General features: G+C 59.8%; 2 protein-coding genes across 5 annotated transcripts; one reads left to right on the top strand and one right to left on the bottom strand.

The window, feature by feature from the left end:
* Positions 1-44: 44 nt before the first annotated feature.
* On the top strand, positions 45-7,540 carry WDR6 (WD repeat domain 6). Its single transcript, XM_008703805.2, has 7 exons — positions 45-169; positions 3,576-6,057; positions 6,166-6,249; positions 6,337-6,453; positions 6,551-6,669; positions 6,770-7,375; positions 7,507-7,540. Exons 1-6 carry the CDS (start codon positions 70-72, stop codon positions 7,228-7,230), a joined length of 3,363 nt encoding a protein of 1,120 aa, XP_008702027.2. The 5' UTR covers positions 45-69; the 3' UTR covers positions 7,231-7,375; positions 7,507-7,540.
* DALRD3 (DALR anticodon binding domain containing 3) lies at positions 7,443-11,079 on the bottom strand. Of its 4 annotated transcripts, none has more exons than XM_040628840.1 (12): positions 10,478-11,077; positions 10,109-10,404; positions 9,731-9,987; positions 9,567-9,646; positions 9,357-9,485; positions 8,910-8,980; positions 8,721-8,782; positions 8,400-8,503; positions 8,138-8,320; positions 7,935-8,048; positions 7,763-7,831; positions 7,443-7,671 (listed from the first exon to the last, which is right to left on the bottom strand). In XM_040628840.1, exons 1-12 carry the CDS (start codon positions 10,640-10,642, stop codon positions 7,552-7,554), a joined length of 1,650 nt encoding a protein of 549 aa, XP_040484774.1. In that variant the 5' UTR covers positions 10,643-11,077; the 3' UTR covers positions 7,443-7,551. The 4 variants fall into 4 exon arrangements, with proteins under 4 accessions (XP_040484774.1, XP_040484775.1, XP_040484772.1 ...); XM_040628841.1 differs by having other exon boundaries at positions 8,400-8,482; positions 10,478-11,075; XM_040628838.1 differs by having other exon boundaries at positions 7,443-7,831; positions 10,478-11,079.
* Between the last annotated feature and the right edge of the window lie 128 nt (positions 11,080-11,207).

The raw sequence follows: 11,207 nt of genomic DNA, 5'->3' as shown, positions 1-11,207 counted from the left end.
CGGCTCTGCTGCGCGCGAGGAAGGTTCGTCTCGCGAGAACTCAGCTCCCTTCTTGGCCAAGGGACCGACATGGACGCTCACGAGGACTACGTTTGGCCGCGGGCAACCTCGGAGCTCATACTCCTCCCGGTCACGGGTCTGGAGTGCGTGGGGGATCGGCTGTTGGCGGGTGAGGTTTGGTTCGAGGCGCGCGCTAGCGGAGAAGAAACCGGGCGCTCGCATGGGGCGGGACCATGAGAACAAAGGGATGCCCCCAAGGAGGAGGACGGGCGGCGGGATGAATGAAGCCCGACCGAGGGGGTGAGAGCCCAGGAGATGGCGGGCTGGAGGCCCGGCCGGAGGAGCCCCAGAGACAAAAAAAAACAAAAAACAAAACCCGACGTGGCTATCGAGTTCCTTAACAATCTGCAGCTGACCTGGAAAGGGAGGTGGGGCCGCGGGAAAATTCCAGGAAACGCAGTGGCTTGGGAGGCGGGGCAGGCAGGGAGAGAGGTGTGTGGCCGCTGCGGGGAGCCGAGGGGGGAGGTTGGGGGTGAGCCCCCTTAAGGTGGGCGGGTCCGGGGGCGGTCTGTGGTGTGGCCTCTCGGGGGAGGGCGGGGCCCGGTAGGCGGAGTTGTGGGCTCCCAGAGGCCCGTGAGGCTCCTCGGTGGAAGGTGGGGACGAGGATGGGGTGGCGGGAAACCAGGGATGAGACCTTTCTGAATGGGCCGGTGCTTGGGGAGGCAGACGCTGAGGCCCTTTCTGAGATGGTTGCATCCAGGAAATCCAGTGTTGATGGCCCTTCGGGGAAGGTCAAGTCGAGAAGCCTAGGCCCTCAAAAGCCTGGGACCTGAAACAGCAGAGCCCTAGAAAGCTTCGAGGCCCAAGAGGAAGCCACTAGTGACTGATGGTGGTGCTGCTGTCTTTTAAGGGCCCAGAGGCAGGGCACTGGCGTTCAAGCCTTGAGTGAGCTGCTTCCTATCCTAAGGGGGTGGTTTTGTGTTTGTGGAGAGGTGGCCCAGTTGTGATCTGGTATGGGGGCTCTGGGAGCCCAAGGTTCCTACCACGGGTTAGACTCCGAAGGCTCCTGCAGGAGGGGAGAGGTAGGCAGAAACCCAAAGGATCACAAGAATGAGCTAAGAGAAGAGGTGAGTTCCTGGCAGAGGATAAGCTTGCCAAAGGCCTTGAGGTTGAGAATTTGTTACTTTGGGGGAATGAGGGAGTTCCTGTGAGGCTGAGCAAGGGTGGGGTCTGGGAGAAGAGGCTGGAGAAATGAGTGGAGGCCAGATCATTTTATGCCTACATCTGACTCAATGATGGTGGAAAGAGGTTTCATGAAGGGTTTTAAGCAGGGAAATGACTTGGGAAATACAGGTTAGAAAGCTCTTCAAGTGAACTCCCCTGCTCCTGTGACTTTTGTATTGCTGCAATTCTCAGATTCCACCCAGGTGCACCTATAATCTCAATTTCCAGCCCTGTTTGTGAGTTCCAGGCCCAAGTGCACAGCTGCCTTCAAATTGAAATCATCCTGTGGGTGCTCCAGCTGAGCAGGGAGAGCAGCAGCCACTCAGGTGCTCAAGCCCAAGCGTCTCCCTCAGTCCCCAAGCCAGTCTGGTTGATTTTGACTTCATACTTGTGGCATCTATTTCTCTACCTTACTGCCATCATTGGAGGCCATGCAACTTTGGCTCCCGGACCCCCACAGCAGCATTCTCTCAGCCCATCCTTGAGCCCTTTGTTTCCTGTTCCAACCACACAGCTTACAGTTCTTGCTCACCTCAGGGCCATTAAACTTGCTTTCCATCTGCCAAGAAAGGGTCCCGCATCTCCCCCATACTGTTTCTCTGGTTACCACTGCTTGTTGATTCCTCCGCCTAAATGTTATGTTCTCAAGGTGGCCTCCCCCGACACTCACCAAGTTGCATAGATGACACCGGGGTTTCTCATTCTCAGCACTATTGACATATTGGCCCAGATCATTTTTTTGTGTGAGGGGTCGTCTGTGATTTGCAGGACATTTAGCAACATCCCTGGCTGCTGCTGCTTCTTTTTTTTTTTTTTAAAGATTTTATTTATTTGACAGAGAGAGACAGCCAGCAAGAGAGGGAACGCAAGCAGGGGGAGTGGGAGAGGAAGAAGCAGGCTCCCAGGAGAGGAGCCTGACGTGGGGCTCGATCCCGGGATTCTGGGATCACGCCCTGAGCCGAAGGCAGACGCCCAACGACTGTGCCACCCAGGCGCCCCACATCCCTGGCTTCTATTCCTCAATTCCATTTAGCATAACTCCGAGTTGTGACAACTAGAAATGTCTCCAGATACTGCCAGATGTCTTCTGGAGGGAAAATCACTGGAGCGATCTCCCTCTTTTAGAATAAAGCAGTCCGCATAGTTCTTTCCTGGAACTTACCAAAGTCATAACAATGCAGGTTACTTGGGTGATACTCTCTAGTGTCTGTCTGATGGCCAGGAGCCTGGGTCTGTGCTTCTTACTCACTGCTCCAGCTGTAGTTCCTTGTCTGGTTTATAATCGATGCTCAACGCATGTCTCTTGAGCATTAAAAGATTGAGATTGCAGGCTAAGGATAGCATGAGGGACTGTTAGTGTTAACAGGTGATAGATATCCTGGACCAAAGTCACTATGTTGGGGAGGATTTGAAAAATCTTTAGAAAATGAGCACATGGAGCTTAGCGACTGAGAACATGAGAAGATGTGGGAAGTTTAGAGGAATAAGCAGGGAGCTTCCTGGTTTCGGGCTGGGTAGAGGGTGGTAACGGTCAGTGGAGCAATCAGTGGAGTGAGGAGAGTGGAGAGAATTTGAAGGTGAGCTAGTAGAGTAAGAGGGCCCCGCCGGGCAGCCAGAAGGCAGCTGAGGGTCACGGGAGCCTTGGCTGCCAAAGTTGGGGCTGCCTGTCCTGGTTTTTCCCGTCAGTGTTGAACATGCTCACATCGGAGCTGCAAGAAGCTCTTGGAAATCCAGAGGGGTTCTGCTGTGGCCCCAAGGTGGGAGGATCACGTCTGGGGACAGCCTCTTCCCTGGGGGAGGGAGAGTGGGAAGAGTGTGTGTAGAGACAGATGCAGCTGAGGATTTGGGATGAAGGCTTTGAGGGTTCCTGCTGGAAGCAGGAGAAGTCAGGTGGGGTGAGGAAGAGGCGGTGTTTGAGGAAGCCAGGTTGAACTGTCTGGAGCGACTGGTAGGCATCCGAAAGTCAGCACTGAAAGTCCAGCTGAAGCTGAGACCAAGGATTTTCCAGGATTCAAGTCCGCGGGATGGTATGTTCTAATGCATTCGCAGGCTATACTACGTGCCTGAATTTCCCGTGCCCCTGCCTCTTCGTGGCTTGGCAGAGTTGAATGAGGTTCTTTTCTTTTTTTTTTTTTTTTTTTTAAGATTTTTGTTTATTCGTTTGAGAGAGAGAGCACAAGCAGAGGGAGAAGGAACAGAGAGAGAGAGGGACAAGCACACACCCTACCTAGCAGGGAGCCCAAGACAGGGCTCGATCCCAGGCTCCTGGGATCATGACCTGAGTCGAAGAACTGAGCCACCCAGGCGCCCCACTGAGTGAGGTTCTGATGCTGCTCTCTGCTTCTGTCTAGGCGAGGGGCCGGATGTCCTGGTGTACAGCCTCGATTTTGGTGGCCATCTGCGGATGATGAAGCGTGTGCAGAACGTGCTTGGCCACTATCTTATCCATGGGTTCCGGGTGCGACCAGAACCAAATGGAGACCTTGACTCGGAGGCTATGGTGGCTGTGTTTGGGAGCAAGGGACTCCGAATTGTGAAAATTAGCTGGGGACAGGGCCGCTTCCGGGAGCTCTGGCGCTCTGGCCTGTGGAACATGTCTGACTGGATCTGGGATGCACGTTGGCTTGAGGGCAATGTGGCCCTGGCCCTGGGCCATAACTCGGTAGTGCTGTACGACCCTGTGGTAGGGTGCATGCTGCAGGAGGTGCCCTGCACAGACAGGTGCACCCTCTCCTCAGCCTGTCTGATCGGAGATACCTGGAAGGAGCTGACCATAGTGGCAGGTGCAGTTTCCAATCAGCTCCTCGTCTGGTACCCAGCGGCCGCTTTAATAGACAATAAGCCTGTGGCCCCTGACCGTCGAGTCAGTGGGCACGTGGGTGTCATCTTCAGCATGTCGTACCTGGAAAGCAAGGGCTTGTTGGCCACAGCTTCAGAGGACCGAAGTGTCCGCATCTGGAAGGTGGGTGACCTGCGGGTGCCTGGGGGTCGGGTACAGAATATTGGGCACTGCTTTGGGCATAGTGCCCGGGTGTGGCAGGTCAAGCTCCTAGAGAATTACCTTATCAGTGCAGGAGAGGACTGTGTGTGCTTGGTATGGAGCCACGAAGGTGAGATTCTTCAGGCCTTTCGGGGCCACCAGGGTCGTGGAATCCGGGCTGTAGCTGCCCATGAGAGGCAGGCCTGGGTGGTCACTGGGGGCGATGACTCAGGCATCCGGCTGTGGCACCTGGTGGGGCGTGGGTACCCGGGTTCAGGGGTCTCAGCTCTCTGCTTCAAGTCTCGTAGCAGGCCAGGTACCCTCAAGGCTGTGACACTGGCTGGCTCCTGGCGACTGCTGGCAATGACTGATACAGGGGCTCTGTATCTCTACGACCTTGAGGTCAAGTGCTGGGAGCAGCTGCTGGAGGACAAGCGCTTCCAGTCCTACTGCCTCCTGGAGGCAGCCCCTGGTCCTGAGGGTTTCGGACTTTGTGCCATGGCCAATGGGGAGGGTCGTGTCAAGGTTGTCCCCATCAACACACCAACTGCAGCCGTGGACTTGACCCTGTTCCGTGGAAAAGTGCATAGTCTGAGCTGGGCCCTGCGTGGCTATGAGGAACTCCTGTTGCTGGCATCGGGCCCTGGCGGTGTGGTGGCTTGCCTGGAAATCTCAGCTGCGCCCTCCGGCAAAGCCATCTTTGTAAAGGAACGTTGCCGGTATCTGCTGCCTCCCAGCAAGCAGAGATGGCACACGTGCAGTGCCTTCTTACCCCCTGGTGACTTCCTGGTGTGTGGGGACCGCCGGGGCTCTGTGTTGCTGTTTCCCTCCAGACCAGCTCTGCTGAAGGATCTTGGGCTTGGGGGCAAGGCCGGAGCTATTGCTGGAGCACTTGAAGCAGGGAGTGGCAGTGGTGGGAGTGAGACTGCCTCGACTGAGTGGGGCCCTGTGTCCACCCTCCCTTCTCTGCATGGGAAGCAGGGTGTGACGTCAGTCACCTGCCATGGTGGCTACGTGTATACCACAGGGCGCGATGGCGCCTACTACCAGCTCTTTGTGCGAGGTGGCCAACTGCAGCCCGTCCTAAGGCAAAAGTCCTGTCGAGGCATGAACTGGGTGGCTGGGCTCCGCATGGTGGCCGACGGGAGTATGGTCATCCTGGGCTTCCATGCCAATGAGTTTGTGGTGTGGAGTCCCCGGTCACATGAAAAGCTGCACATCGTCAACTGTGGTGGAGGGCACCGCTCCTGGGCCTTCTCTGATACCGAGGCGGCTATGGCCTTTGCCTACCTCAAGGATGGGGATGTCATGCTCTACCGGGCTCTGGGTGGCTGCACCCGGCCACATGTGATTCTCCGCGAGAGCCTGCATGGCCGTGAGATCACTTGCGTGAAGCGTGTGGGCACCATCACTCTGGGGCCTGAATTTGAGGTGCCCAGCTTCATGCAGCCCGACCACCTGGAGCCTGGCAGCGAGGGGCCGGGCCTGATTGACATCGTGATCACGTGCAGCGAGGACACTACCGTCTGCGTCCTGGCGCTCCCCACAGTCACCGGCTCGGCCCATGCGCTTACAGCGGTTTGTAATCATATCTCCTCCGTGCGTGCCCTGGCTGTGTGGGGCATCGGTACCCCAGGTGGCCCTCAGGATCCTCAGCCAGGCCTGACTGCTCATGTCGTGTCTGCGGGGGGCCGGGCTGAGATGCACTGTTTCAGCCTCATGGTCACCCTGGACCCCAGCACCCCAAGCCGCCTCGCCTGCCATGTCATGCACCTTTCGTCCCACCGGCTAGATGAGTACTGGGACCGGCAGCGCAATCGGCACCGGATGGTCAAGGTGGACCCAGAGACCAGGTAACATGCGCACCGTGAGATGGGAGCATGGGGTGGTGTCCTGCAGGGCAAGCCCCTTACAGCTGCTCCCAGGCTTCCCCTGATGGCTGCCCGGGGTTGTCTCTGCAGGTACATGTCCCTAGCTGTGTGTGAGCTCGACCGGCCTGGCCTTGGCCCCCTTGTGGCTGCAGCCTGCAGTGATGGAGCAGTGAGGTGAGAGCTGAGGGCCTTGGGCCAAGAGACAAGGGCTGGAAGGTTGTCCAGAGTGGGTTCTGAGCTGGGCCACCCTCCGCCCCCCAGGCTCTTCCTTTTGCAGGACTCGGGGCGGCGGCTGCAGCTCCTGGCTGAAACCTTCCACCACAAGCGGTGTGTCCTCAAGGTCCATTCCTTTACCCATGAGGCACCCAACCAGCGGCGGTGAGAGGGGCTGCCTGGGGGCCCTGTGTGGGCCGGGTAGGGTCTCTTTTTGTTTTCCATCTCCCTCACTGACCTGCTGCCCTTTCCTGGCTCCCAGGAGGCTGTTCCTGTGCAGTGCAGCCACTGACGGCAGCCTGGCCTTTTGGGATCTCACTACCGTGCTGGACCATGGCTCCACTGCCCTGGAACCTCCAACAGACCCTGGGCTTCCCTACCGTGAGTAGCTAGTGTACAGCCAGGTCTGTCCCTCCCCACCTCCCACTTTGCCTTCGCCCATGTGGCAGGCTGGGCCCTGACAACCATCTTCTTCCTCCAGGGCTGGGGACCCCGTGCCTGACCCTCCAGGCTCATAGCTGTGGTGTCAACAGCCTGCACACCTTGCCCACACGTGAGGGCCATCTCGTGGCCAGTGGTAGTGAGGATGGCTCCCTCCATGTCTTTGTGCTGGCTGTGGAGACCCCGGAGCTGGAAGAGGCCATGGGGGGTGCTGAGCTGGTGCCCCAGCTGCATGCGCTAGAGGAATACTCCGTCCCCTGTGCGCATGCTGCCCATGTGACAGGCCTCAGGATCCTAAGCCCGAGCCTCATGGTCTCAGCCTCCATCGACCAGCGGCTGACCTTCTGGCGTCTGGGGCATGGTGAGCCCACTTTCATGAACAGTACCGTGTACCATGTCCCCGACGTGGCTGACATGGACTGCTGGCCTGTAAGCCCTGAGTTTGGCCACCGCTGTGCTCTTGGGGGCCAGGGGCTTGAGGTGTACAACTGGTATGATTAAGGCGTCCCGCGGTGGCCGGCGTGCTGGGCATGGGACCTGCTCGCAGACAGGGTGGAACAGGAGCGACCGTCTGTGCCCATGCCCAGTATGCCCGAGGGGAGGAGGCGGCAGCCGCGGGTTCCTGACTTCAGAGCAGGAGCTGGAGGTGAGCTGGGTGCTGTTCGGGCCGACCAAACCTACGCCACTGCGTCCAAACGGGACCAGGCTTCGTGTGCAACAGAAGCCATTTATTTTGGCTTCGGGTCTGTAACAAAATCTTTGTTATCTTTCTTCCAGGTGATGACTTTATAAACATTCCTAGATATCGGGGTCTCTGTGGTCTTAGATGTGGTTCAGTGGAGGGAGACCCAGCGTGGCTAGGCCAGCGTGGAGCACTTCACGCACGGCCCGCAGAAGCTGGAGACGGGCAAACATTTGACCAAACAGGTGTGGTCGAGGCTCCTGGAGGAGAGAAAGGGCCTGCTGGTCTCTTCCACTGCTTCCCTTGCACCCCTGCAAGCGCGCCCCCCCGCCCCCGCCTTGCTGTACTTACCCCTAGGATGTGTACGCGGTTATAGTATGAGCTGAAATCCATGCTGAGCTGAACCAGGAACTTGCACATCTAGACACAGAGACTGAGTCACTGGCCGGTTTCTTTGATCTCATGCCCAGCCCAGAATAAAGCATCAAGCATGCGGTGTCTGTCCCAGTCTTCTCTGCCTCACCATCTCGGTGCGTGCAGTCGTGTGGAGCCCCGGGGCCGCGCACGCCAGGGCTGCGGTCTGGCTCAGCAGGTCTGGGAAGGGGAGCACGCCATTGAAGAGCAGCAGCCACTCGCCCTGGGCGGGAGAGGAGGGGAGGGTGGAGAAGGGCACTGGGAGGGGAGGTCCCAACCTCCTGCAGGTGCCCAGCTACCCAGGACACTCACCTCATCCTGTAGCAGTGAAAAATCAAGACTGCTCACAGGTGGAAAAGTGGGGTACAGACCTTGTTCCATGCTGTGCTCATACCCGTCAAATAGTGTGGCGAGACGGGCGCAGTTATACATGACGAAGGTGCCACTCTTGGTGCCCTTTGTGGAAACGCTGCCGTCGGCCAGGGCCAGGAGGAGCTGAGGAAGGGGGGCACAGCTGCAGCCACAACGCAGTCTGTTCCCCAAGCCCCGATCCTCTTCAGGCCCCTGGGCTCACCTGACTCTGCGGAGCTGTGCTGAGCATCTCAAACTTGATGGTTGCCACAGAGAGAACGCTGAAGACCTCTGTCCAGGCTGGGTCTGCAGGAGTGGTCCCCCAGTCTGGGCTGGCAGGGAAGGGGATGCCCTGCCCCCACCGTGGAGCACAACTGGGCTCCCCCAGCCCGCAGCTCTTGCAGCTCCCCCAGCCTGCTGCCCTCCCAGCCCGCGGCTCCCCCGGCCAGCTCCCCCAGCCCGCTGCCCTCCCAGCCCGCTGCTCCCCCAGCCCGCTGCCCTATCCTAGCCCGCGGCTCTCCCAGCCCGGCTCCCCCAGGCGCACCTCGTGCTAGCTCCCTGCCGTGCTTCAGTGCCGACGCCTTGCACACCTGGGCATGCCGCAGACTGCATGTGGAGAAGAGTGAGCCGAGGGCCTTGGGGAGGGGGGCGCCTCCTGGGGCAGGGAGGTTAGTGCTGAGTCCCCCCACCTCAACTGCCCTGACTCGGTGGCTTCCCTTCCAGCCTCACTCACTCGTAGTACTCAGGAGCAGTCAGGGTGCCTGGTGCACCAGCTGCTTTCACTGGGCCACAGACCAGGTGCTTCTGCCAGGAAGAGAGCAGGCGCTTAGCCCAGGTGGCCGTCCCTCCAGCAATAAATCCCTCAAAGAAGCTAAACCCGGTGCCTGGACTCCCCCAGCCTTTTGCCACCAGGCTTTGTGCCTCCCTCTCAAGCCCACCCTTCAGCACACAGTCCCGCTTCCCCAATCTATTATTCTTAAGTGTTCTCTGGGGTGTGCCTCCAGACCCCACCTCTTCTCCCAGGACGCTCCGCCCACCCCAAGTGCCCATTCACCAAGCCCAACAGCCCCCTCAAGATCAGGTGTCCCCTATGCGCTCATCAGCTAACGTGCCCCTTGATGGGTTTTCAAGGGCCCTCAGGTTGGTGGGGGCAGGGGGCGCGCCACCATCACTAACCCACCTGTGTGAGAGGAGCCTGGACATCCAGCTTCCACCAAAGCAAGTCCAACTTCTGTTGCTGGAACTCCTCCTCACAGCTCACCACGTGTACAACCATGCAGCCGTCTGCATCAGCCTCTGCGGCCGCAGCCTACAAGGTAGGAGGACGGTCACTGGGCGGACACGGGACACGGCTTGCCAGAGGCCTACGGGCTGGGCGTCAGTCACTCACCAGGCCTGCAGGGCCGTCCCCAGGCCAGTGGCGGACGGCTTCCTGCAGCTCCGCCAGCACGGAGAGCAGATCCTCAGTCACTGCAGAGAACACAGGGGTGCTGAGCTAGCCCGGAGCACAGGGTCCCCACCTTTTCTTCCGTCCTGCGAGGCTCCAGCTCCTACCCAGACACTTGTCCAGGTTGGGGTCATAGCCAGCTGCGTGTCCCCGTTCTTGCATCACCTCCTTCAGGCACACTGTGCCCAGGACGCCAGGGGTCAGGGCTCCCCCGTCCCGGGCAGGGCTAAGCTCTGCAAGCGCGAGGCTCCTCAGGGCTTCGGTGTCGGCTCTCTGGGAGGCAGCGGGCCAGTCCACGCACAGTTGCTGCAGGAAGGTCGGCATGTGCGGGTCCCGCACGGCGGGCACTAGCCGCACACTCGCCCTGGGGAGCAAGCGCGGCCGTCTCAGCCCAAGCACCCGGTGCAACTCCCCCTCCTTCCCACCCGCAGCGGCTCTAGGCCCAGCTCGCCACCCCAACCTTTCTGGACCCGCTGCGCGCTCACCCATGAGCGCGCAGAGCTCGCGCCAAATGATCGGCCACGAGCACGGCGCGCAGCTGGCTCAAGCGGAGCACGCCAGGAGCGCTGCGCAGCGCAGGGCAGTGCAGGACGACGCGCGGGCCGGGTGCGGCGGGCGCGGCGGGCGCGGCATAGGCGGCCACGGCGCCGAGCACGCGCTCGAAGACGGCGGGCCGCTGCAGCTGGAGTGCCAGACCCGCGGGCGTCGGCGCGCAGCGCAGCACTGGGGCCACTCCGGGGCCTTGCAGGCCGGCGACCGCACGAACCACACGCTCGGGCACCTGCGGGAGGAAGGGCGGTGAGCAGGCTGCGGCGCTGCCCCTGGCCGCACATCCCCGCCCGTATGGCGCCCACCTGTCCGTCCCCGAAGCGCGCTTGTAGCGCGGGCCGCGGCGCCAGAAAGTCTCGGGCGCGCAGGTGGCGGGCACGCGTCTCCTTGAACCACACGGGGTCGCCAGGCCCCAGAGCCGTGTTAAGGGCCCCTAGCGTCTCTCCGACCCCCAGGCGCCCCGTCGCCATGGCGACCGGAAGGAGCCAGCGGAACCGGAAGCAAAACGTCAGGAGGTCGAACTTCCGGGAGCCCCGACTGGCCGGGGAGCGTATCCGGTGGAGGTCTCTTGAGCGGACAGGTGCTCCAGAGGGAACCGTGGCGGCCGCTTTCGACCTTCAGTCCCAGCACTCCCTCCCCGTGTCCCGCCTGCCCTGCCCGGCCCCGGCCCGGGATCGCGAGGTCCGCCTTAGGCCTAGAGTTCCGTCGTCGTCACCGGCATTAGCAGCCAGGGAGAGGATCCTCGCTACCGGGTGCGGCCCAGACCCGACTGTTTCTCTCATCGAAATCTTACCTATTTGCGATAACGTTTCATTTCCCCCATTTGACACTTGATCAAACGTCAAAAGTTCCAAATGAATTATCAGCGGAATAGAGCAGCTAACATTAAAGGCATTTTCAAGAACTCCTAAAAAATCCCGTTTTTGAAAGAATTTGTGTTCTGCAGCTTCAGGTTATTTACAACCATTTTCTCCTATGCTATCTGGGTCGTCTTTACCCCCGATAAATGCGTACTTTAGTAGAATTTCTTCTCTT

This window comes from Ursus maritimus, unplaced genomic scaffold (assembly GCF_017311325.1).
Source record: "Ursus maritimus isolate PB19 unplaced genomic scaffold, ASM1731132v1 scaffold_14, whole genome shotgun sequence".
In the NCBI taxonomy this organism is placed as follows: domain Eukaryota; kingdom Metazoa; phylum Chordata; class Mammalia; order Carnivora; family Ursidae; genus Ursus; species Ursus maritimus.
This window is presented reverse-complemented; position numbering and strand designations above follow the sequence as displayed.